Here is a 25,853-nt window from a genome sequence, read left to right as displayed (position 1 = left end):
AAATATTCATTCATTCCTACCTGAAAATGGTTATATAAATACTAGTGCTGTCAGCGTTAATCTCGCTAAAATGGCGTTAACGCCATAACAGCGTGGGACTGCACGGTGCTAACGCATTAACGAGCTAACCACGCTAACGCGTTGATGGCGTGCAGCTCCGCACACGGGGCCATCCGCGCTAACTCGCTAACGGAGATTTGCCGTGTTAATCCGGTTATGGCGTTAAAATCATTTTAACGAGATTTAACGCTGACAGCACTAATAAATACTAAACACATAGAGCACAGCTGATTATGAAATTGCCTTTTCATACATAAACCAAAATGCATTATTGCTCTGTTTTTGTGAGCCACACACAGGTGGACAGTCCTTGGTCTTGTCATTCTTAGAATTTATAATGGCAACAAACAGACTGTCTTTTCTTGCGTTTAGCCTTTAGAAAACTCTAACAGTGTATTTGTATATGTGTGGTTTCCATGCGCTCCCCTCGGTGAATTCTCTTCCAGCAGCAGATCAGTGACTGGACTGCTAATGGACCCTGACGAACAGGAAGTGGAAAGTACTATATAACAAGCCACTGGAGACAACACGTTGTACTCTGGAGGGCCATTAACCAAAGTTTCCATTTATTTATCTACACACCAAAAATAGGAGGGTGTAGTGGCTTCTTGCTAATTGCCAAACAGAAAACCATTGAGGTAGCTGGGGAGCAGCACCATAGCAGCAGACTCCTCTCTGGTTGTCCCCGATGGTTGTGTTCCACTCAGTAATTTTCTCTGATGCACGCTGGCAAGACGGAGATACCTGCTGTACTGACTGACGTAACAACCTGGTTTCCAAAGCGGCACCAGGGACCGAGCATGTGCAGTGGAACTGTAGTGTTACGCAGGAGGAGAAGCAGGACAGATGTCAAATGAGTTGACGAGCACTGCAGAAAATGGCTCCGGATATGAGTGCAGGTACCTTGTCAGAGCTTTTCTCCAGGAAAGGCAAGCAGCGGCTGGCTCTGTGAGCTTTCGATGCCCACAAATGATACCCGCCAGACCATTTCACAAACCGTAACTGACACCCATGGAGTGCTCTAAGTAAACCCCAGGGAAGGGTAAGGTTAAGCTCGAAAACAAAACACTAAAGCGGGTCATGTAATAGGCCTCTCATTTTGCCGCTGCCTTTGTCAAGCCTGCTGGAGGAAACCTAATTTATTTAATAGCCTGTCGCTTCAATGCCGGGCGATCGGTGCGAGAAAACAGAAGGCAGAAATGATGAAAGCATAGCAGGAGAGAGGGAGGACAAACACTTTCTTCACATTCACTGGCGAGATGTGATTTCCAAAGTGAGGATCTGTGTCAGCCATCTGGTGATAAAGAATAGCAGAGAACTATGTCAGCATGCTTCTTTCAATAATGCAAGCATGCATGCTGTCACTACATAACTGACATTTCAAGGCGAGACTTCCGCGAAATGCCAACTTCTGTGCATCTGTTATAGATATACTGTACATGCATAGCCTCCATTTACTTCCAAAAGAATGAATCTGCTTGCCCCGAAAAAATAAAACAAATTCTCCTTCGTGCCACTGTACGTTCTTTATTATTACAGGAAGCGATTCAAGCGTGTTGCAAATGACTGCATTTGTTTCCAGCTGCATTTGCATGTGCAGGGATCCCATTCTCTCTCTCTGTTTCTTTGCACTAGCACTCATATTCAGCTAATCAAGGTTGCCAGCAGAGATAAATCAAATCTAAAGCTTAGAGGTCTTGACAGAACGTATTGGCCTTCTGTGAAATGAAAAAGCATTTCTCATTCGACAAAACATAAGCTGCTGATTTCATGCTTCCGTGTTCCTTTCAAGGCCTTTGCAATTGTGAGAGGTGACAAATGATGCATAAATACTTTAGAAAAGCCTTACTTTTGATTGGTGCAGATTTTATGTCATATATAATAACATTATTTTATTGGATCATGGCTTCATGTGGTGAATGACTGAATCAAGACCATTTTATTTACTGTATATATGGTTTCTGAAATGTGGCACACAACACATGAGTATCAGCAGGACAATTAAACTGCCAGACACTCTGCAAAGTGTTTGGCAGATTCATACACCTCTGCATCCGCCATTCTCCTCCCCTCCGTCTTTTATTGTTATAGAATGCAAATGTTATATCACCCATGTAGTACTAAAGAATCTCACCATCGGTATTTTTCTCTTTGCAGCGCCCGTCAGCACTTTTTCCTTTTCATGACTGTGTTCACAGCATCACTTTAAACCTTGTATAAAATCAAACATCCACCAGCTTTTACAGACTGATGTCCTGGTTAAACTTTGACTCTAATGCCTTTTAAGTTGCTTAAAATCTGTCTGAGCATCCGAGCAGCTGTCTCAAAGGGTCCATTTGACTTCTCCATAGCAACGCTGCCAGATGAAGTTTCTTTTTAATGCTCATTACTCTGTATGAAAATGTTTACTGTGGGTTATCCTGCATGCTGGTCCAAATCACTATGACTGTAAATTCAAGGATTCAGTGATTGGCCAAAAATATTTTAATATGTAATAATACAGTTTTTTGAAAAAAATGTAAAAATATACAATGTGTTGTTGAGATATCGTGGTTTCATTAAAATTAAATGAGAAAAGTCATCACAGCATACATTCGCTGGTCACTTCATTAGGTTTATATGTTCATCTGCTTATTAATGCAAATATATAATTAGCCAATCACATGGCAGCACTTTATATAGACATGTAGACATGGTTGACAGCCCCCTGAACTTCAGAATGGGTATGAAAGGTGATTTAAGTAACTCTGAACCGGACTGGTTGCTCTGAGTATTTCAGAAACTGCTGCTACTGGGATTTACTCACACAACCACCTTTAAGCCTTAGTGTGAATGGTCTGAGAAAGACAATATTCAGTGAGCAACAGTAAGTCAAATAACCACTGGTTACAACCAAGGTATGCAGAAGAGAATCTCTGAATGCACAATATGTCAAACTTTGAAGCAGACGGGCTACAGCAGCAGAAACCCACACCAGGTGCCACTTGTGGGGAATATTTTCTTGGCTCATTCTGGGCCCCCTGGTAAACACCACAGCCTACGTGAGTATTGTTACTGACCATGTCAAACCCTTTATGACCACAGTGTACCCATCTTTTCTTCCAGCAGGATGACACATCATTCTGACTCTAGGAGTAACTAATAAAGTGTCCAGAGAGTGATTTTTCTTTTTTGCTAAATGATTGTGTTAGATACTTGTAGTTCAAAAACATATACCCTTAGCTTTTAGCTTTATAAAAATGTGAATACTTATACAAAAGTCATACAAACAAAACATAACATTGATATTCAAACAGTGGTGATTCTCCGGACATTCTTGCAGCCATCCTCTGGGGGACACGTGTTGGCCTGGCTCTCACTTTGTGTAGAAAAGCTGCTGGAGGACACGACATCAGGGACCTGGAGAACCATCAAAGTTTAGGTTTTACTGAACAAAACTACAACATTTCTGAGCAGAGTAGAAGAACAACATCAGAGGTACCTCTGATGTGAAAACACCTAGAAGAAAACTACTGCCTTAAACTAATAGGAACCAGTCATTCATTAATGACCAACAGGAGACATATAAACAGCAAGACAACTTGCATGTCAGTTAGTCTATACCAAGTCTTCTGAGGTGCAATTACAGTATTGACAAGACCAAGGTGGAGGATACATTGGAAGGGTCTGCTCTATACATCTGTAGATCATCATTTATGATACATTAAGACAATGAGGGTGATGACAGATGCGCTTAGGAGTGTCCTGTTAACTAACAATAGTGTCATTATTACTGGTTAATGCAGTAATCTGTTAAGATTAATCTGCATGATGGGAGGCCAGCAGAGGTGCAAGAGTGCATTTCCCTCACGCTCTTAGTAACAGGGAATGATGTGGCATGACGTCCAGCTGCAGAATAACTGGCCGAATTATTCAGCTCCAGTTCATCTCTGTTTCTCTGACTCCTATCCCTCCCACCTTCTCTGTTTCTATCTTACCTTGCGAAAGCTGACAAAGTCCATCTGTCTACGAGTTTCCCAGACTCCCTCACTGTTAACTGCATCTGCAGAGTGAAAAACAGCTTTTTAGCTTGATCTAACCTAACAGCTCCTTCAAGCGGCAACAGCATACTTCGGACCTGAAGGAGACCTCAGTAGGAGAGAGGAGGATTTAGGAGGTTTAATGGCTCAGAGGTTTGGAATGGGTAGCACACAATCATGGTGTTTTACACCCAGATCTGTCAAATTATGTTTGCCTGAGAATGCACTGGAGCCACCTACTGTAGTTATGAATTATTAAGGGGTTAAAACCTAATTGAAATTTAAAGAAAACATCGTTAAGCTATTTTCAAATACCTTACATGCCCAAAGACTTATTTGTAATTTATATGTGTATTTATGTAAAGTCAGGGTAAAAGAAAGTACTCATATTCTAAAGCTTTCCTCCTGCCTGGCAAATGTAGAAGGCAGGACAAGTAGAAGATCACAGAGGAGATTCATGGATGCAGTGCAGGAGGACATGCAAAGTGTGACAGAAGAGGATAGTAGGGATAGGGTGGGAGGGAGACAGACGATCTTCTGAAGGAAGCAACTGAAAAACATTATATACAGAACAAGCATAATGCCACGAAACACAGCATATCAGCACAAACACCTCATTCACACTGTTGAGCATAGTGGTGGAGGGTGGGTAAATTGGCTTTTTGCAGCAACAGGAGCTGGGCATCCTCTGGTCATCGAGTCAACCATGAACTTCTCTGTAAACCAAAGTATTCTAGACTCATATGTGAGGCCATCTGTCCGACATCTAAAGCTTGGCCATTATTGGCTCATCAACAGGACAATGATGACAACTGTTGCAGTCAAAGTCCAAAGCTCAGTGATTGAAATGTCACAGTGGGACCTTAAGAGAGCTGTGCATAACCAAATTCCCACAAACCTCCATGAACTGAAGCACTGTTGTACAGAAGAGTGGGACAAAATTCTTCCACAGCATGAGAGACTGATAAGGTCAGAGAGGAAAAGATAAGTTTTTGTTTTGGCTGCTAAACTTGTTTATACAAGCTAGGAGTTCATGGTTTATTCATTAACTGCAAAGCGCCCGGGTCCTGCAGCTGCAAAACAAACCCAAATCATCACCACTCCACCATCATGCTCAACAGTTAGTTTGAGGTGTTTGTGCTGATATCTTTAGCAAATAAAGATACTACTACTTAGTTTTTCACGCACTGCTATTATTTTTTTTTGTTAAATAAATAATGAAATTGTGTAAATGTCATGTTTTATAGGTCATCTGAGGTTGCTTTGACCTAATTTTAAGACCAGGACCAGACCAGATCCTTTCCCGGGGAGCAAAACCTTTGATTTTTTTGTTTGTTTGTTTGTTTGTTTTACCATGTCTGTTGTAAAAAGCCAGTGTGATTGCTTTCTCTTGTTTTTCTTCTTCCACCACAAATCATGTGTAACTTACATTACACATGATCATTTTGCAAACCATGCAGCTGTGCTTTTGAATTCTGCATGTATATCTTTTTCTATTGGCTTACTTCCCACATGGCTCACAAACTCTAATGTTACCTACATTTTGTAATTCAGTACAGCAAACATGAAAAGCTACATTGTTATTGTGGAAAAAGGCAAAGCAGCCAAATCACTCTGCAATAAAACTGCACTGCTAAGTGATCATAATCTAACTTTGACAGAAGAAATTAAAAACTTTATTATATTATAGATTTATTTTGAATTAGTCATGCAAGTTTCAAAAGTCTATTATGTGAAAATGAAACCTGCTCAGGCGCCAGTGCTGTAATTTACTGGGAAAGGTCAATACAGAAATTGATCACTGAACACAGCACATTAGGCTGAAACATCTCCGAAAGGCAACATAAACACTGAAGTCGTTTAGATCAGTGTGATTGTAAACATATCCAAATGGTAACGACCTTAATATTTTAATTGAATGCTAAGATCTGCTGGTCACTCTCACCTGTGGAGCTCTCACTAGAGTATCCCAGGTTAACTTTCCCTCCTGGTGCATCAGCATCGACACTTCTACTAAACACCGATTGGTCAAACCTGCAATAGAAATGATAACGTTTAGCGGAGTTATGGCAGAGTCACATCATCAGAGGCTGTTGTGAAAAGACAGTTTTCTTTTCCCAGCTAAGCTGCAGTATATTACAGGCCTCTGTGCTGTTTTCATTATAAAGTGCTTCGACATCATTCTTCACTTTATTTTACTATCAGACTGAAGTACTCAACTCTGAATGTGTATTTCAGCTAGAAAAGACTGACAAATGTTGAATAAGTTAGCTTCCTAAAAGAGCTAATGACAGTCCGAATTATGTTAAATTACTACCAAAATAATTACTTTTTAAAGGTGCAATTTCAAATATGTGCCTTCAATTTTCTTTTATAATGATGATCAATGAAAACCTGTTCATTCCCAGAAATAAGCTGTATGCATTCTTAATAGCGAATGTAAAATATAAATGGAGCTCAGTGCACGCAGGACTGTGCTGTAGGTCTCTGATTACAGAAGCTGCTTCCTCCACAAGAAAGTCCCACAGTAGATCTAAGGTTTAGAAATTGCTGTATATAACAAAAGAGCTCTTAAATCTCACCTTAGTACCTCCTGCGGGCTTGTTTCTGAAAAGCAAAAAAAAGCAAGAGGGAGAGAGGGAGAGAGAGAGGCATCGCGTTTACTGTAATGAGCTATCAGCTGCTAACTTTATTATTCTCACTGCATTGACCACAGAAACATTATACTTGCTCATTGCATCTACATCAATATGAAAGCTGTAAATGTCCTGCTGTTTATTAGTTTGGGTTCTGCACTAATATCACAGCCTCCAGCCAGTCTGCAATTTAGCACTGAAAGCTGGAGCTAATGAGTTTTGTAACATGGCTTCATGGTTTCCTTTGCCAAAGGTCCTCCTGGCCATGGCGAGAACAACACCAGCGTAACAATGGTACAGATGGCACTTGCCTCGGGTGAGATATAAATGCTTCACTTTCCCTTTATAGGCAGAGAACCAGTCTTTGTCATTATATTTTAAATCCCTGCTGTCACGCTGGCCAACGTCTTTGAGAGCTAGATGCCTTACATTTCTCCCCCATAATTACAAAGCATACATTAGTCCCTACTGAGGTGGATTACTCAGAGAAGAGCTCAGCAACTCGAAAGCATGCCACATCCCCTAACATTAGAAGCATCCTTATGAATTAACTCAAGGATGTTTCAAAGAATGGAGCAAGGACAATGACGGAGGAGGTATCAGACGTTTCAGGTACAGAATCAACTGCCAAACGAGAAAGGTCACACCTGCTTTATAATAATCCCCTGGCTCCAAACCATGGCCACGATTTGCAATGGTCCAGAATCAGTCACAGGGATTACCACTGACTTAAAATGTGTGACTCAGGGCCACTTTTTTCTTATCGCACACACACAGACCTCCTCTGCCTCCTAGAGTGAGCTTCCCCTCAGAGATGGCCTTTGTTATCTGTAGTCTTTAATTACTGTATTCTTGGTGACTTTTTTTCTTAAGAGTTGTGTGATTAGATTGATAAACCTTTCTTGTTTGTACAGTAAATATCAAAACAAAGAGCACAGTCAGTCAGAATAGCTCGACACATAAAAAGGTGTCTCTATTCAAAAGTAAAAAATCCACCTAAAAAGCACATTTATCCAGTTTGCCTACAATAACCTGAGAATCAAACACAGAAGATGTAACATTATGCCTGGACAACTGTGGTCTGAAGTTTGCATGACTCACCTTGGGCATGAATGTCATGGTAATTAGTTTTTTTTATGATTTCTTTGAATTGTTCTTTTTCCAAGATAGAGTGATTGTACAAAATAGATATTTAATGACATTAAATAACATGATTTTCTATAATCCACACAGAGCCAAAATATACATACAGGCTCAAATATATAAATACATTCCCTTTTAATAAGTGGTGCTGAAAGTTTTGCAATGTCTTTAAGCTTGACAAGACCAATTAGCCTTTTATTAGTGATCAGTTTGAATATTTTTGGTAGTTTCTTTCGATAGCATGCAGCAGACTGACCAATGCTCAACGGGAACAATGGGAAAGTCCAAGGACCTCAGTGAAGGAGAAAAAGGAGAATTGTAGATTTTCACGGGTTGGGAAGATCTCCGAGAGCTATTTCTGAACAAATGCACACTCCAAGATCATCAGTTTAAACAACTGAAGGTAAAAATCTTCACCTGTGTCACCATGTTGGTGAAGTCTGGAAGTAGACCCAAGCTCTCACCCTCAGATAAGAGGAAATGTGTTAGGATGTTCAGGAACAACCACAAGGCTTAAGCCTGTTATGAACTGGAAACTGCTGGAAAACCAGTAACACTGTCACCAGCGAAGCAAGTTTAACATCACCATGGACTGAGAGGGTGCTGACCAAGAAAGAAGCCCAAAATCAGCACCTTCAAACCTGACTGAAATTTGCACCTTTCCACATGAATAAGAAAAGTTTTATGATCAGAAAAGCCAAAGATTGAGTTATTTGGCTACAATAACAAGAGGTAAGTTTGGAGCAGTAAAGTTGAGGCTTTCAAACCTAAGAATACTGTACTAGATGTCAAGCATGGTGGTGGTAGCATCACGTTCGGGGCTGTTTTACATTGCACAGTGTATGGAATAATGAAGGAGTAGGACTACCTGCAGATTACTTAGCTTCACTTTGAATTAACATCTAAAAATCTGAAACTTTAACACAAATTTGTGTTATAACAGGACAATGATCTCAAACACACATCAGAACTGGTTTAGGAATAGATGAAGCAGACTAACATTAAGCTTCTGGAATTAGCTTCCCAAAGTCCCGACATAAACCCCATTGAAAATTTGTGTACAATGCTTAAAAGCTAGTTTTTTGCCAAATTTAAATAAACTCCACCAATCCACCAGTTTTGCCAAGAGAAGGGGTCAAATATTCAGCCTGAATTATGCCAAAAGCATGTTGATGGCTACGGGATATTTAATATTAGCGGGGGAAATATTAGTGGGGGTGTATGTACACTTTTTGCCCTGCGTAGAGTAAAATATAGTAAAATCTTGTTTTTAAAATTCATTATAGATGTATGCTGCACAGTCATTGTACTCTGGAAAAAGAACAGTTCAAAGAAGTCATTAAAGGCCCCAAAGTACCATGACATTCATGCCCATAGTGAGGGTACTGTATGTTAATTTCTGACCACAACTGCAGACTTAGCCTTTAGGTTGGCTGTTTTCTCTGTTTCCAGGAGTTCTCTAAGCTAATAAATATCCCAGCTTTCTCAAGATGTCTAATTATTGCCTTTTTAGGAACGACATTTCGTGGCTGTGTGTTACTGTGTGAGTCCCTTTGTTTATGTGTGCAGACATGTACCTGAATAGTTGACGATTGATGCTGATATAAATGTGAGAACGCTTCACTGTGTAAGGGATGTTCTTATAAGAAATGCTACCTACCTACTACCTACACTAATCCAACTAAAATCACACTTAGTCTTCCCACTCTGCAGCCATGCACACACACTTCTATAACCTTTCCTGCTGCTGTTTCCTTTCTGCTGAGAACAAATGTTCTGCTTTTGTCAGAAAGAATACCGTGTACCCTTGTTGAAGGCCACCATGGGGCAGTGGCGAGTCACAGCATGCATCCACCCGTCTTCTTCATTATACTTTACTCACAGTTTCTGTACTGGAAAAGTGTGATGTATGTTCACGGACAGCAGTTTAAGGTAAAATGCCTACTTGCTTGTCTCCTTTGTCTGTAGCAGAGGACAGTGCAGATGCAGAGCAGGAGGAGCACCAGAAAACCAGAGAGGGAGGCAGTTATCGCCAGTGGGACTGTGCAGTAGCCTTCTTCCTCCAACACCTCTGCGACTGAGGAGAGAAGGTCACATTGTTTAGTAAAGAAAATGAAAGCAGTGTTTCTGTTTTGTCTGCTTTTTCACATTGCAGCTCATCTGCAGATTTGCAGACTTGGTGGATAGAAAACTGTTTAATTTCCTGGTTTAATTTGTAGTACAGTCATGAGGGTGTGTGCAGAGGGAAGCTGCTCTGAGAAGTTGTTACAACAGCGAGAACAAATTGAAAATGCTAAGATTATAAATGCGTTTGTATTTTGAAGCTTTGGGCCTCGGAGAGAGGTTTGTAACATCAGCACCCGGCGATGCAGACTCATGCAGCACTGACTTGGCAGCCCTTTTTCTGTACCACTCTCCACATCTAGAATATTGCTCAGTGATGATTCACATGCTTCCCAAAAGAGAGAAGGGGACAGATATAAAAAACATGGAGAACAAAGTGAGGAACACAATGAGTGAAAGATTAAAAAAAGTAACAAAAAGACATCTAAAGAAAAAGAACTAAAGCAGGACAGAACAAAAAGAGGCTCGACTGACAACTCTCACTGTGTGTGTGTGTGTGTGCGTGTGTGTGTGTGTGTGTGTGTGTGTGTGTGTGTGTGTGTGTGTGTGTGTGTGTGTGCGCGCATGTGTTCATATCAGCTAGTAAGTGACATGCAGAGAAAGAGCCGAACTGGCATCAATTGAACAGGTAAAATTGTTTTAAATCTTTAAGTAATTTGTGAGTTTTATTTTATTCAATTATTTAATGTGTTTTAGTGGGGGTTTAAAAAAACAGTGAATTGGTTCTAAAATATTTGTGGTCACTTTATGATGGGTAAGTTGTAAAAGGGCAGTCACTGAACATTTTGACAATAAACTGTATTTGAATAAAAGTGTTTCCTGCAGCCTAAATTATGGCTCTGTACCTGAATAGAACTAAAGGTTTTTTCATAGGGTTATTAACACGTCTACTAACTATTTCATGTACAAATTACTGCTGAGAGTTACTCCAAAAACCTCCTTCAGTGGCTCTTCATCAGAATGTTTTTAATTATTTGTTTAAATGAAAAGCAGTCACTTTGTATTTTGAACACCTAAAATTCAGTGTGATTCCATGATCCTGCCTAACAACATAAAAGTCTCCAAAAAGCTCAAGTATGGAACATAATATAAATGCAAAATCTTATATTGCACTCTAAACACAGTAGATGTGAAATGGCAGGAAAGATCAGTGCTCTGTTGCAGTACGCAGAGTACAGATGTAAATTTATCATAGTACAAAAAAACACATTGCCTTTGCAGACTGATGATCAAACACAGAGATAGAGGTCACTGAAAAATGACAAATACTGAACGTTGCTGTCTCATAGACATTCAGTGTCCCCTAAAGGCAGTAACTGAGAAGTACGATAGCACAGCACTTACATGATTACATCTTACTACAAGTAAATTGAACTTTTAATTTACAAATACATTAATGTAGTTGACACAAGTTATGCAGGTTAAGGCGTAAAAAGGTAAGTGAGGTTACCAGGCTGAAAATCTGTATTTTCTGTTTGTGCACACAGTCCAGTAAAGACTCTCTTAGATATGATTTTTCAGGCTTGCTACTTGCTTTTTGTCCTTCACCTCCAGAGATGGTTGTGTGGGAAAATCCCACCCAGTAGATCAGCAGTTTCTGAAATACTCAGATCAAACCATTTCGCACCCACAGCCATGCCACGTTCAAAGTCACTTCAATCACCTTTTCTTTGCACCATTCTGATGCTAAGTTTGACGTTCGGAGGGTCATCATGACTATGTCTGCATGCCTACTGTAAATACACCGATTTGCAGCCATGTGACTGGCTGATTAGATATTTGTCTTAATGAGCAGTTGAGCAGGTGTAACTAAGGTATGTGGTTTTAGTCATTAGGCCTTTTAAAAAGTATTACTGCCATTTGTGTCTTAATATTTTTAATAACACTACTTTAACTGCAGTGAGCACGTGAGACATCCCTGCAGATTTCTGACTGTAGCCGTCACACAATATGAAGTGTGTTAATTATGGAAATATTTGTTATTTCTGGTGATAAAATGAATTAATTTGCCACAGACAGTAACTAAATCTAATTTAGTCCTGACCCCAAAGACCCCGACGTGAACCTTGGAGCGCATACTTTTATACTTCAGTTAATCATTGTCGTGTCCAAATCGCCCAAATAGACTTTGAAGTTTTAGAAGATACTTTAGAGTAATTTTTCAGAAATTAGAAGTACAGTAATCACAGTGTACAGTGTAGTACAGAGTGTAAGAAAAGTGTAAAAAAAAACAAAAAAAACCCACAACTCCAAAGTCAAAAACCCTACTGGGAACTTTTTATGGAAAAGAGAGGAAAAGTCATATTTCAGGCTCAGACCAAGCAGTGCAGTTCCTGGAGTATTTTCAAGTATCATTAAAGTTACAGTGTGTAAAATCTCACCATTAGATGTCAGTAGATTGCAGATTGCAGTCAATAGAGTCACTTTTCTTATTCCTCCTAATTCAAGAGCATAAACCGTCATTCAATAAATCTTTGTTTAATCTCTTTATTTGCTTTTTGGACAAGTGAAGTTACAAAAACCTCTTCAATCATATTTGCTTTGGTGGACAGAAATCAACCTTTGCGGACTGTCCTGCAGGGCTTCTGGGAGCTTCCTCCTCGCCCCCTCTTGAACATGGACTCCCAGAGTTTAAGCATACTCGCCACGAGTGTCACCAAGGCCATGGTGCATCCTAACGGAGATCAGACAGAAATATCCTCAAGAAATTCTATTTAAAAACATTGCAAACTTTGCACCAGTGTTGCTGAAGATGATTGCTGATGTAGCCAAGATCCACATATCCAAAATCTTCGAGCCCCCTTCAAGTCTTCTTGATGTTCTTCCAAATGAAGAATTTCCATTTGAAAGTCTGAGAATGTCCAATAGTCTTCCCAGTGAAGGACCTCCATTTGAAAATCTGGAAACATCTGATGTTCTTTCAAATGAAGAACGTCCTTCTGACAGTCTCTCAGTGAGTAAATGTTCCACCAGCTGAAGAATCTCTTTTGGAAAGTGTGCCAGTGCCTGATGTTCCCTGTGAGGAACCTTTTGCTGAAACTGAATCCAGTCTGAAGTCTGAACACCTTGATATCAAGAAGAAAAATAAGAAAAAGGGTTTCTTCCAAAAACTTAAACGTCTGTGCTGTTGTTGTGTCAGACCAAAAGAAACTGACTGACAGAAACTAAAACTATCTGCGACCCAGTATTGGTGTTCCAGTCAATGTAAATAAGTTCCTTGATTATTGTTGTTCATGTTTTGGGGGTTTCTTTAGTTCTCAGTGGGCTGGGTGTTTTTTCCCTTCGTGTTCCTGACTTAATTCTAGTTCATAGTTCCCGATTTGTTTTCCTAGTTGTTGTTTCTTAGTTTTTAGTTTCTTGAGTCCAGTTTAGTTTCTAGTTTTCAGTTTTGATGTTTTGGTTTGTATTTTGTGAAGTTTATTTCTTATGAAAAGTTTTTCCAGCAACAAAAGCTGCCGCTTCAAGTTTCATTCCGCGTATGAGTCGTGTGTGTTTGGGTCCTACAACCTGCCTGCTACAGCACTCCATGACAGAAATCAAATTTTAAAACCTCATTAATATTTTTGCATGAGTCTCCATCTATGATTAAAAAATTTTTTCTTTTAAATGTTTGTAAGAGTCCCTTACGATTCTCAAAATACTTCCACAAGTCCAGTAAGTGTTCTTAACATCACATATTGATCTTAATATTTTTAATAGAATTTGAACTTATTCTAACTGTTAAAATATCAACGACAGTAACTGAAACCGGCATATAAAACTAGAGAATGCATTTCCTGTAGAAAATGCAGTGTGACTGGTTTGAGTTGAATTTTTATAATTGCTGAAATCTTTGGTAACAAAAAAAAAAAAACTTGTTTTATGGGCTGAAACACGCCAAATCATCCACCTGACAGCCAAAGTGCAGAACTGAAATTCACACAGAAGAATCTGGAAACTAGCTGAAAAGCTTGAAACATGTCTAATGGCAAAAGAAAATTTAGAGCTAGAACACATCTGAATGAATATTGAAAGCTCATATTCTTTACATCACTGGAAGAGTGGAATTAATATTTTAAATGTCTAAACTCAACAATCTCAAATGAAAACAAAACCTGAATATTTTCAGAATATCTGCTGTGTGTGTGTGTGTGTGTGTGTGTGTGTGTGTGTGTGTGTGTGTGTGTGTGTGTGTGTGTGTGTGTGTGTGTGTGTGTGTGTGTGTGTGTGTGTGTTATTTAATGTAACTCACCCACTTTTAGACTGATTGTGCTCTTCAGTGGTTCGGGGAGGGCAGACACAGAGGCCAGACAGTCCACGTGAGAACTTTTTGCTGCCAGCACACTGAGGTTGCTGGTCACGGTGAAGAGGCTCTCCCTCGACTCTTCACTGCTGATGTTGTATTCACTTGGACTCACCTCCGCACCGTTCCCCCAAGAGAGAGAGGACGATTATTATTTACAGCTTAACATGCTTATTAATTTTAATGTTTACAGTCTTGTTTGTTCAGTAAGCACCCTGAATATAACCTGTTTATTTTTTATGGATCATCTTCAAAGTTTACAAAAATATACTAGGCATTAGGGGACATGGAAACCTAGATTGGCTAAGCATTTCACCTTGGCCTCGCTGAGTGCTCATGTATAGAAGCTATAGATATAGATTTCGAGGCCACATTTTACTACACCGAGTGTGTAAAATGCTATTGCATGCTCACATTTTACATTTCCCACATTGTTATTCATTTATCACCCCATGACACTTCATTCCAGGCCATTTTCTTTTTCAGATATACTACTGCTATACTCATTGCCAAAGCCTCTGGCCTCTAACGGTGACATGTTGTGTAGAAAAGGACCTAAATGTGGACTTCAAAGGCAGAACGTGACAAACAACTAAAACAACCTTTATTCAGCTGGAGTATAAGTCCATAAAACTCTAAAACAGAAAAGAAACTGCTAAATCCAAAGAAACACAACAAGGCTAGGAGCAGAGGTGATCAGAAAAAGGGAGACAGGGACTATAAATACACAGAGGGGTGAATGGGGCAGAGTGAGACACCTGGGAGACACAGCTGAAACTAAATCCGATAACAAGACATTGGGACGTCAGACAAAAACACAGCACCAGAGACGAACGACTATCGAAATGACAGAATATAAACGGCTTGACAACAGCATACAGGAAACACTGGGGTAAATAAATTGAAAATTCAAGAAGTTAATCACAAGTCCTCCTTATTGTCCCACATTTCTGTTCATTCAGAGCATGCGCGTCTTTCCAACTGGAAAGTCAGAGGGTCCATAAGCTGGAATTCAGATCTCAGTCTGTAAGTTTGGTTTGCAAGAATCATCAGTTGAAAAACTAGAAAATGGCAAATAACCTGGTAGGCCAAGGAGCGTGATTCCTTTTATAGACTAGAAAATGTAATCACATAGTGTCTGATCAGTCGAACACAAGGATGGCTGTGTTGTGGCTGGGCATTTATTGATTTATTCACTGCAGACAAAAGCAACAGGATGAGGGCAGATGTATCTAACAGCATTTGTGTTGTCGGGTTCGGCCAAATGCATCAGAACTCACTGCACAACATTTCATCAGTCAGCACTTCCTAAAGACACGCTGTAGAGCTTTTTAAGGGGAAATATCCTTGATTGAGTCCATTATCTGGTCTCATGCACAAGGTCTGCAGATGTTTATGGGTCAAACACTTCAGGAAGTCACTGACTGCGAAGGATTTTACAGAAGAAATCTAATCTGATGAGTTTCTTTGATTTAATTTGTCCCTTTTGAAATTCTACATTTGAGGCACTATTTGTTTGTGATGTTTATTAGTCACGTAAACCTACCCGAATTTAAGTCTTTATATTTTAGAGAAGAAACAGACTTTTGGGGGGAAAATGGGAATATTTGTTTATTTCCTTTGTTCATTCTGATTGCCTGGAGTTCTGGTTACAGTCATCACCAATGATAACTAGACCAGAGGGTTAATGTAGTAGCTACGATTTTATTACTCAAGAAATAGACTAAAGTACTTAACAGTCCCTTTATAGTATCAGATATACTGGCTGCACTGCCTGAGGGTATAGCAGGACATACTGCAGGCTGAATAGTAAGAAAAACAAGTTTTAGTTCCGGTGTTTGATAAGATAGTGATGATATTGTCTGATTGATTTTGTGTATTTACCTCTTTATTATTCACCTCCCATTTCAGAACAGGCTCAGGGTGCCATCCTGCTGCTTCACATTCAAACAGGACTGAATCTCGCTGAAAAGCCAGCCTGTTATTCCCAAGGATTTTCACACTGCCCTTTTCTGAAATAAGAAAACAGTCAGTCACAAACCTGAATGATGTACTCTGCCTTATTTGTGTTTCACATACATTTAGTAGATGTCCTTATGTATGAATGTAAGTGAGTGGGTAGGAATCTTTCAGCGCCATCATCAGTCTCCTCTGAAATCCTTCTATTTGGATGCAAGCGTCTCTGCTATCACCTCTTCAGCTGGGCTGTTCACTTACAAAAGATGGATTTCATTCGTCCCAGGTGATTGATCACATGTCTCCGATTCTCAATTGCCTGACGAATGCTTCTCCTTTTCTTCCCCCTTCATCTCCTTCCCTGCCAGCCAAATAAGCCACTTAAAGCCCCGGGAGATACAGTATCTCATATGTGAAGTCTGTTGTCAGGCAGAATGAAAGGTGGTGGAGGCAACACACAATTGCTACAGACAGAAAGATAATTGCAGGAACTTGGGTGCTTTGTCTGAGCGAATGGCATGTCTGTGTTGATTTAGGTTCAAATCCTCACATATTTTATACGCATTATTGGCTGTCCCTTTCCTCTAGGAGCTTTTATTTGATGCCTGATTTGGTGGCATGAGCACCATACGCACTCCTGTTCTTTGAACCAGCCGTTCTGATGGTGGAGTTCCGCTTTTACACAATCTCAGCACCACCAACTAAAGGTTAGCAGGTAACCAGCAGCCTCATTTGCACTGATTGATGAGCAGCTTCCGGCGATCTTGGCTGATTGATACAACCGAACAGAAAAAGAAAGGCATCGGCACACAAAGCCCCACCCTACGTGATCCCTGAAATAAGGTTTCATATGGTTTGTTAATCACTGTAGGGAGACTGGTAGTGTGAAGCAGGGAGCTCTCAGCTAAATGTAATTTTAGTGATTTTTCAGCAGGGTTCCTCGGGAGACTAAATTGCTGTTTTAAAGGAAGCTTTTTATCATTTGTATGTGTCTACGCGCAGATTTGAAGCGTGCCCGTGCAATTTGTCTTAAATGAACAGTACACACTCTATGCGCGTTTATAAGCTTACTCCAATGAGAATATCTGCTACGCCTCTACAGACCAATTACCACAAGCATTTTCTATCTTCTCTGATTTATCATGTCTCCTTTTCTGCAGCCTCGCCTTCACTTCAGTCCCCGTTCGTAGTCAACAGCGCATGCAACCACACTAAGTTGCCTGAGTGAAGGGTTTGCGTAGATGCGCTGCATTTGTGATTTACCAAGCATAAGAACTAAGCACAGAAAGAGCAGGGAGAGGGTGTAGTTATATTTGCATCATCTTCATTTGGGACAATTTGAGAGTGGAAGATAAGAGGGGAAAAACAGAGCCAAGCAGCCTCGCTGTAAGTCTGCGTCTGTCTTCCGGCCGTACTTTTGAGGCCACAGCACACAAATCACATGCAGAGTTGCTGACTGTTAACTGGGCGTGCCGGGATGCACAATTAATTCAAAGGCTATGTCAGGCCCTAGTGATCCTCTGCATCCAGGCTGGAGGGCCTGATTCACCACACACTGCTGTTAATGGCTGCATATGTCAGTGGGGATTTGTGGCACTGGCAGCAATGGGGGCTCTCTCCATAATATATTGGAGGCATTGGGTCATTGGTTTTGTTTCCTGTCGCATTGTGCAGAGATGTTGGGGGGGTTTTCAGTTCTTCTTTTAGCTGTGCTCTCAGTTCAAGTGCACGCACTTTAGATGCAAATAAACTGAAGCATGTATTGAAGAATTCACTGAGTTGCCATTCTGTTTGATGCAAGCTGACCTGAAATCATGACATCAGCAGCTCAGAGGGACCACTGAAGCCTCAAATGAAACGTTATGTCCATCACAACAGTCGCCAATTTGAACTCTGGTTGTAGACTTAGCAATATCCACATTTCTAGTAACACATTAAGCTAACAAATACTTCAAAAAAGCTTTAATTTTTAATAAAGAGATCCATCCTGTCACTGGGCAAAAGACAGGGTACAAACTGGACATGTCAGACACACTCATTATCCTATCACACTGCAACAACCAGAAGACATCTGTCCAGCTGTTAGCTGCCTGGAGAATTGGGTCGCCATGCATATAAGGCCAATCCATCAAAGTGAATGCAAATATTTCCAATAAAATGTGAAGCTTCAATTTGTTGCCTTTTAAATAAGACATAACTTTATTCATAAAGCGCCAAATCACATTATCAGTTGCCTCGATGTGCTTTCTATTGTAGGGTAAAGACCCTACAATAATACAGAGGAACCACCAACAATCAGAAGACCCCCTGTGAGCCATGACGACAGTGGGAATGAAAAACTGCTTTTTAACAGGAAAAAGTCCACGAGTGAAACCAGAGATTAACAATAACTTTAAAATACCAGCATTATTATAGAATAACTTTCTGTTTTAAGCACTATTTGTGGCTATACAATACACATTTATTTAAATCTGGGGTGAGAACAAATATAGTATCCTCTGCAATCTTCCATTCATGTAAAAGGGGGGAAAAAAGCCCCTTCTACAACCAGCCTTACAGCCCATTTGTATAGACATTAAAATGTTTGTGATTGGTCTGGCTAGAAATGACAATAACTTGCTAGATGTATTTTTCCCAAGGTAAATGGTAAAAGGAAAATCCCTCTTGAAAACATTTTGGTTGATACTGCAGTACTTTTCAAAATAAGACGGCAACTCCATCAGGACTACCTTGATGCATGCTTAATCATCCAGGTAAGGAAATACCACACGGCTGATTCTGTTCTTCTGGACGTTGCGTTTGCAGCGGGAGAAATGTTTCATCACTCATCCAGTCTCAATATCACTGAGTGATGAACTGTTTCTCCCAATGAAAACGCAACATCCAGAATAACAGAATCGGCTTTCTGGGGTATCAGAACTACTGTTAAAATCACAAGCGTTACACCCTTTCTGTCATGACCACACCCAGGCCTGCTAAGCCTTTTGCCTCCTTACCATCATGTTGGGAACAAAAAGAACCCTCTAAGTTAAGAAGTCTCAGCTTTTTTTAATTAACTGACTCCCATTCAGTGTAAAGTGATATTTAATCACTCGAATGTATGTTTATTGTGCTTCACTAGATCCCTGCATTGCAACAGTTAACCACAATGCAGGGAATGGAAATGAAAAGATAGTAGGTGCATTAGTGATGTAAGATGATGAGACCCTAATTGATTTAATCCTTTCAGCAGCTTGATAGTACTGTGATTGATTTTGATCTTTAATTTATAGTTATTTCGATAGAAAATAATCATCCATCCATCCATTAAATCTATCTAATCATCATTCATTTCCAGAAATAAAATGGCTTTCTGTGCACACCACATAAGATGTTTTGTGATCCGTTCGATCTATCTTCGCTGTAGTTTTTTGGTCTACAAAATTTACTGATGCTTGTCTTGTCCTAAATCTAAAGTTCTCAGCAAACATGGTATACATCCATGCTGTGGATGTATGCCATGCCATACAGTATACAATAAATGGGATAAAGAGGAGATGAGATTGGTTGCAGCTGTCTGTAAATCCTGCGCTGCTGCTGCCTGTTCTGATTGGCATGGAGTGTCCAAGCATTTCCATCTTGTATTTATATCTGGGGGCCAATCAGTTCATATCCCCGACATCGCCCACGCTGCCATTAACACAGAGTAATGCAGAGACCATCAAACATGCCTGAGCAACTTCACTCCACCACGTTGGCCCTAATGATTCTCCACCCTTGCTATTGATCTCTTGGGCGCTTGTTCAGCTGCTTTTACGGTAAAGTGAAAACGTGCAATCTTCAGTCTCCCATTTCAAAGCAAACTAAAACAAAAAAAAGAGTCTTAATTAAGGCGCGAAAGTTGGAAGGCAAAACTCTTTTGCTGTTGTTTTTGAGGCAAAGGTTTTTAAAAGCCTTCACCATCTGCTTCGTTTCTTTGCCTGGTCTGTGTGTGTGTGTGTGTGTGTGTGTGTGTGTGTGTGTGTGTGTGTGTGTGTGTGTGTGTGTGTGTGTGTGTGTGTGTGTGTGTGTGTGTGTGTATGCACTTGCAGACTCTAGTTCACAAGAAACTGAGTATCCTTGAGGGAAAATGACTTCACAAAAGCCTTTGAAATTCTCTGCAATCGAAAAAAAAAAAAAAAACCTACCTTGTTGCTATCTTGCTTCAGTGATTCTAGGTAACACACACATACACTAAGATGCATGCATGCATCCATAAATGCACCTACATAGTTTTTCTGCTGACTCTCCCACAGACAAATGTACACACACACGCACGAATGTACAGACCTTGTACAAACAGCCTCGCTGTTTTCCTATCAATGCCCTGGAGATCACATGTCACTTCTCCCTGGTCGTGTCTCTCTGTGTTATTCAGGACAAGCATCCATCCATCTTTCTTTTTTTCAGCCATCAGATTCAGATTCGTGTCGGGGGATTGCAGGACACCATGTTCATTAGAGATAGTGAGTGCTACCTCACCATTCAGCAGCCAAATCATAGCAGTCCACTGGCTGTTAGAAGGAGTGCAGGTAAATCTGGCCTTTTCCCCTCTCAGGACCGTCAGGTTTTCTGGGAATAGTTTTATTTGAGCTTCAACTGCAAAAAAAGAGCATAAACAAAACATTGTCTGTAAGTTTATTTTACATCAAGTTTGATTTAGAAATCTGTCTGAAATTATCTTTGAGATAAGTCAAACAAAACAAATCCCCAGAGCATCACTTCCTACCACCGCTGAAGTACTTTTAAAGAAATATTTGAACATTTTGGGAAACAAGCTTACTGGCTGTCTTGCTGAGAGTTACATGAGAAAATCTATCGTACTTAAACAGCAAGCAGCCGTGTAGCATAGCTTAACATAAGGGCTAAATTCATGGGGAGCAACTACATTCACTCAGTCCAAGAGCAAGAAAAATTGTCTGCCAAAATATCTAAAGCATCACACACTGTGTATCATGTAATCCAAGAAATCGCTTTACTTTTTTTGCCTGATGCATATTGGCTTTTTCAAAACCAGTGTTCATATACAGCATGATCACCCACTGGTAGTTCATTATTTAAAATGGTTTCATTAATTAGTCAACTAAAAAACAGATTTTTCTTTTTTCATTTCATATTCAGGGGATAAACACAAGTTCAAGATGAAGACATTAAAACATTAAAAAAGAAACAAAATAACCAAAAATGTGTCCATTCACGTTGTCTGAAGAACAAAATCAAGACAAAATGTTTGCTAACAACAGAAAACTGAGGCTACAATTCATATCAGCATACAAAAACTGGACAATAAAAGACTGGCAAAAACTTTGCCTGCTCTGATGTATCCGCAATCTTCTTCTTTTGGTCGCTACCCAAAGCTCATGACCATACAGTAGGTAAGGGTAGGGACATAGATCGACGGGTAAATCCAGAACTTCGCTTTTACGCTCAGCTCTCTCTTCACCACAATGGACCGGTACAGCATCTGCACTGCAGCCGCAGCACCAATCCATCTGTCGATCGCCCACTCCCTTCTCCCCTCACTCATGAACAAGACCCCGAGATACTTAAACTCTTCCGCTTGGGGCAGGAACTCGTCTCTGACCCAGAGCTGAGGACCATAGCCCCAGACTTGGAATTGCTGATTCTCATTCCCTCCCCTTCACACTCAGCTGTGAACTGCTGAAAGCCACCACCTGATGAAGCCAAAAGAACCACATCATCTGCAAAAAGCAGAGAAAAGATTCTGAGACTGCCCAAGGGGAAGCCTGCCGCTACTTGGCTACGCATAGAAATTCTGTCCATAAAAATCATGAACATTTCAGTGACACAGAACAGCCAAGGCAATTGGCCTACTTCTTCAGCCTGATGGCTCCCTTCATCCCCACCATCTGGTTTGGAGGTTACCACCATGACAGGCACCAAACACCTTGCGATCACAGCTCAGCACAGCATCTTCAGCAATTGAGGTGCTGAACATGGTGCATTCAGACTCAATGTCCCCAGTGTCCCTCAGAATGAGAGGTGAGCGCAAGCAAGGGGGATACTACAATACCCATCCAAGCCTGCTGCCTCTCACCACGGGCAACTCCAGGAGACTAGTTCCAGAGCCCAAGCTGTACATTAAGGTGAGCCCCAACTATATCTACCTGGTACTTCTCAACCACACGCACTAACTCAGGCTCCTTCTCCACCAGAGAGCTGACATTCGATGTCCCAGTCATTAGTCTCAGTAGGCCTCAGTAGTCCTATCCCAGGCAGGGTGAACTGTTCCCTAGATTTTTCACTCATAGGGGTCTTTTGAATCACTCTTTGTCTGGTCCCTCACCCAGGAACCAATTTGCCATTGGAGACGCTACCAGGGGGCAAAAGACCCCTGATAAAATACTCCCTGGGATCCCTGGGACACACAAACCCCTCCACCATGATAAAGTACCGATTCAAGAAGATAAAATTGTTAAAAAATGTAACATGTAAAGAGAATGAGTGCGAGACAGTAAGAAACAACACAACTCCCTGATTTTGTTTGTCACTTTGGCAAATTCTTCTTATTAATAAGTTTAACAGTCCACATGTCGACATGTAAACAGTGGACAAAATAGAGATACGCTGAGTTAGGAAGAAACAGGGACACTGAAAAGATATGGTTAAAGGAAGAGGGGGGTTTGGGATGGTTTCTGTGTCAGTGGGATAGTTATAAAAGTCAGACATTAGCCTCCAAAAATAACTGAGCTTTCACCTCAGAAGACAGTTTCTGGGGGTTTTTAACACATCACTGGACCAATGAGAAACATTTGGGGCATCTACCAAAGAAGAAGAGGGTCTCGTGCTAATAAAGATGTAGCCAAAATATTTCATTGTTTGTCAGGGAATGAGGTCCAGTCCATTGGGACTCACAATAAGAAAACACTGGAGTAAAACATTTTAGCAATAACTACATATAAAAACCAACAACGATGAGATAACTGGGACTAAAATAGATGAACACATTCTCAGAGGAAACATTTGGGCTCCAAACGTTGGGGCGCGTTTTTCATCTTTCTATAAAAAAAATCACGCAGACACAGTAACAAAGATGCAAATAAAAACACAGTTGAATTCCAGCATGTTTTGTGGCTTTCCGAAGCTGAGAGGTAAAAGAAAACAGGAATTAATATTAATGGCGAACCTCGAAACGTGACGTTTATGGCACAGTGCCCGGGGTGATGTATAACTTGTTTGTGGTGAGCTAACTGCACCTTCTACAGCCCGTGTGCCGAGTTGTGAATTATGCATCCATTTAGGAAATTAGGTCTGAGAAATATCTAGGCCAGCCTACAGAGCAGTTTCTTTTCATTGTTATGAGAGAATGTCAAACTAATGAGCATAATTTCTGCTTCCTCCTGTTGGGACCATGAACTAGTGACTCTGAAGTCCCCTGACCACTGGGTACATCTAATTGTTAACTAGATAGGCAGCCATTCTTAAGAAAATTAATTATGAAGTGAAGATAGATCATTAGGCCCTCTAATTATTGTCTGTAGTTTTAATCTGACGGATGCTGCTAACAAGCACAGCACAGGAATGAATGAAGTTGTTAATTCGAGCACATTACTGGTCTCTGTGTCACATCCCCAGACAAACAAACTGTGCTTGTTTTCAGCTGAACTCTCACCTTCAGTCCTCCATGACAGTAGAAGCACTAACAGAGGGAAAGTGTCCATGACTGATCAGTCAGTCCGGTCAGTCCATCATTCAAAGCAGAACGATCCTGAAACAACAGTGACTCTGTTATTCCCGTAATGGATGCATGGTCAATCATAATTGCATGTTTTTAACCATGACGACTATCCCGATGGTTCACTTTTGATCACAGAGGAATATCAAAACATTTATCATTCATTCATGGTTCCCAGCAGATTAACCCTCATTATTCTGATGATCATGCTACTTCTAAAGCTTTCTGTTGCCATCTGTTGTGAATATTTTAATGCCTCCTAGATAGATACGTACAGAATTTTGTAAATATATTCATTGTTTTAAGCAGTTGAATCCTCACAACTTTGAGGCTCATTTGGCTTTTCCTCTCATGCCAGCAGCAGGACAAACACTTTCTTCATGCTTTAAAAATATCTCAAATTCTCTGCTAGATAGTTTGGCAGAAACATTTTGTAAACAACTCCATGGTTCTTAGAGAAGGAAACCATGACCGCATTATTGGTAATATTAATACAAATTCTATTAACTCCTTCCAGCACCTTAGAAATGCCTGAACCTTCCACAGTTAAATATTGAGGTCAGAAATTAAATGCATTCAGTTTACTGCCAGATTCCTCCTTATTGTTAACGCCCTGATCTGCCTCCACTGTTTGTACTTTCTGTGCTAATTTTAGAACTACAACACAAAAAATGATGAAAAGAAAAATGTGACAAAATGTCTGTTTGTTAGATTCAAACCCTGTGAATTTACACTTTTAAACAGAAGTGAACTCTGAATTTATTTAAATTGAAAGGCATCAATGCAAACAGAGCCTACCCGAGTTACACAAACTGTAAATTAACCTGTGATAAAGCTCTTTGCTCTCTTTAACACAGGTGCAGCAATCGCTACACGCTCAGAAAAAACAGCATCTTACCCCTGAGGTACAGCGTGAGTTACTCGATGAACTGCATATGCCTCCTAACCATTCCTTTCTCAAACAATCCAAAGCAGCATTTTCAAAAATCCAGCTGTGTAATATTTCACTCACCTTGGTCTGGAGTTTCTGTGTATGAGAAGCAAACAACGTCATCGATGTTTTCTATTTCCGCCTCATGCCTGGTGCTCAGCCATATCACCCCAAACTGTCCCGTTAAATATTACCAAATTCAGTGGGAACTTTGGCCCATGCTGCACACACACACATACGTAAATACACAGTGAGAGAGACTGCAAATATTGCCCATTGTAATTCCCCAGATCCCAGGGGCCTTACAGAGTCCCTCCCTTTTCAAATTATTGAATTTAAAGGATGATGTATTTTTATTGGAACTCAGTAGATGTTTCATGGTTGTTTGATGAAATGTAACATTGTAACAAACATTGTAAATGTTTGATGAATACATCACTTTTTTTTATAAAAGGGGGAATCTTTTGTTTTTGGTCAGATCAAGAGAGCTAACACATCTGTAATTAATATTTTCTTCCTTTTTCTTCTACATAATTATCCCATTTCATGACAGTTGTCAGGCAAATACAGTAATTTTTACTGTATTAAATGTTTTGACAGTTAGTTAGTTTTTACAGTTTCCCCCACTCTAATGTGCAGATCAGTTTATTTATTTATTGAACTTTTACGTACTATGTGCTTCTTTTCTGAACTTTGGGTTGATATTCTGTGTCTCTCCATTAAAATTTAACCTAATAATAAAACACTGTTCCTTTCTTTGTAAGTGAGCAATCTTACAAATGCAGCAGGGGATCATGTAACTATTTCCCCCACTGTAGTTATTCATTGAAAGAATTTATCTGTGGCATTCTTGCACACATTAGACGTTGGTGAATATTGGGCATAGTAACAATGCCTAGCCTGTAAAGACTGTACTGTACATGCCTGACCCTATTTTGATCATCTATCTAAAAATAATACTGCATGTTTTCATCCACCTCTACAAAAA

The 25,853-nt window shown here is 40.2% G+C and overlaps 1 protein-coding gene across 5 annotated transcripts; it reads right to left on the bottom strand.

The window, feature by feature from the left end:
* Positions 1-2,649: 2,649 nt before the first annotated feature.
* Positions 2,650-25,084, bottom strand: igsf5b (immunoglobulin superfamily, member 5b). 5 transcript variants are annotated; one of them, XM_031752712.2, is made up of 10 exons: positions 24,947-25,084; positions 23,872-23,967; positions 20,529-20,837; positions 16,149-16,276; positions 14,214-14,379; positions 9,804-9,935; positions 6,662-6,686; positions 6,025-6,113; positions 4,038-4,102; positions 2,650-3,459 (listed from the first exon to the last, which is right to left on the bottom strand). In XM_031752712.2, the coding sequence occupies exons 2-10, from the start codon at positions 23,918-23,920 to the stop codon at positions 3,349-3,351; spliced, it is 1,074 nt and encodes a 357-aa protein (XP_031608572.1). In that variant the 5' UTR covers positions 23,921-23,967; positions 24,947-25,084; the 3' UTR covers positions 2,650-3,348. The 5 variants fall into 5 exon arrangements, with proteins under 5 accessions (XP_031608572.1, XP_031608573.1, XP_039454020.1 ...); XM_031752713.2 differs by lacking the exon at positions 24,947-25,084 and adding an exon at positions 24,833-24,942; XM_039598086.1 differs by lacking the exons at positions 4,038-4,102; positions 24,947-25,084 and adding an exon at positions 24,833-24,942 and having other exon boundaries at positions 3,330-3,459.
* Positions 25,085-25,853: the final 769 nt, after the last annotated feature.

Source organism: Oreochromis aureus, linkage group 14, assembly GCF_013358895.1.
Source record: "Oreochromis aureus strain Israel breed Guangdong linkage group 14, ZZ_aureus, whole genome shotgun sequence".
Lineage (NCBI taxonomy): Eukaryota > Metazoa > Chordata > Actinopteri > Cichliformes > Cichlidae > Oreochromis > Oreochromis aureus.
The sequence above is the reverse complement of the archived record's forward strand: the minus strand, read 5'-3'. Positions and strand labels throughout refer to the sequence as shown.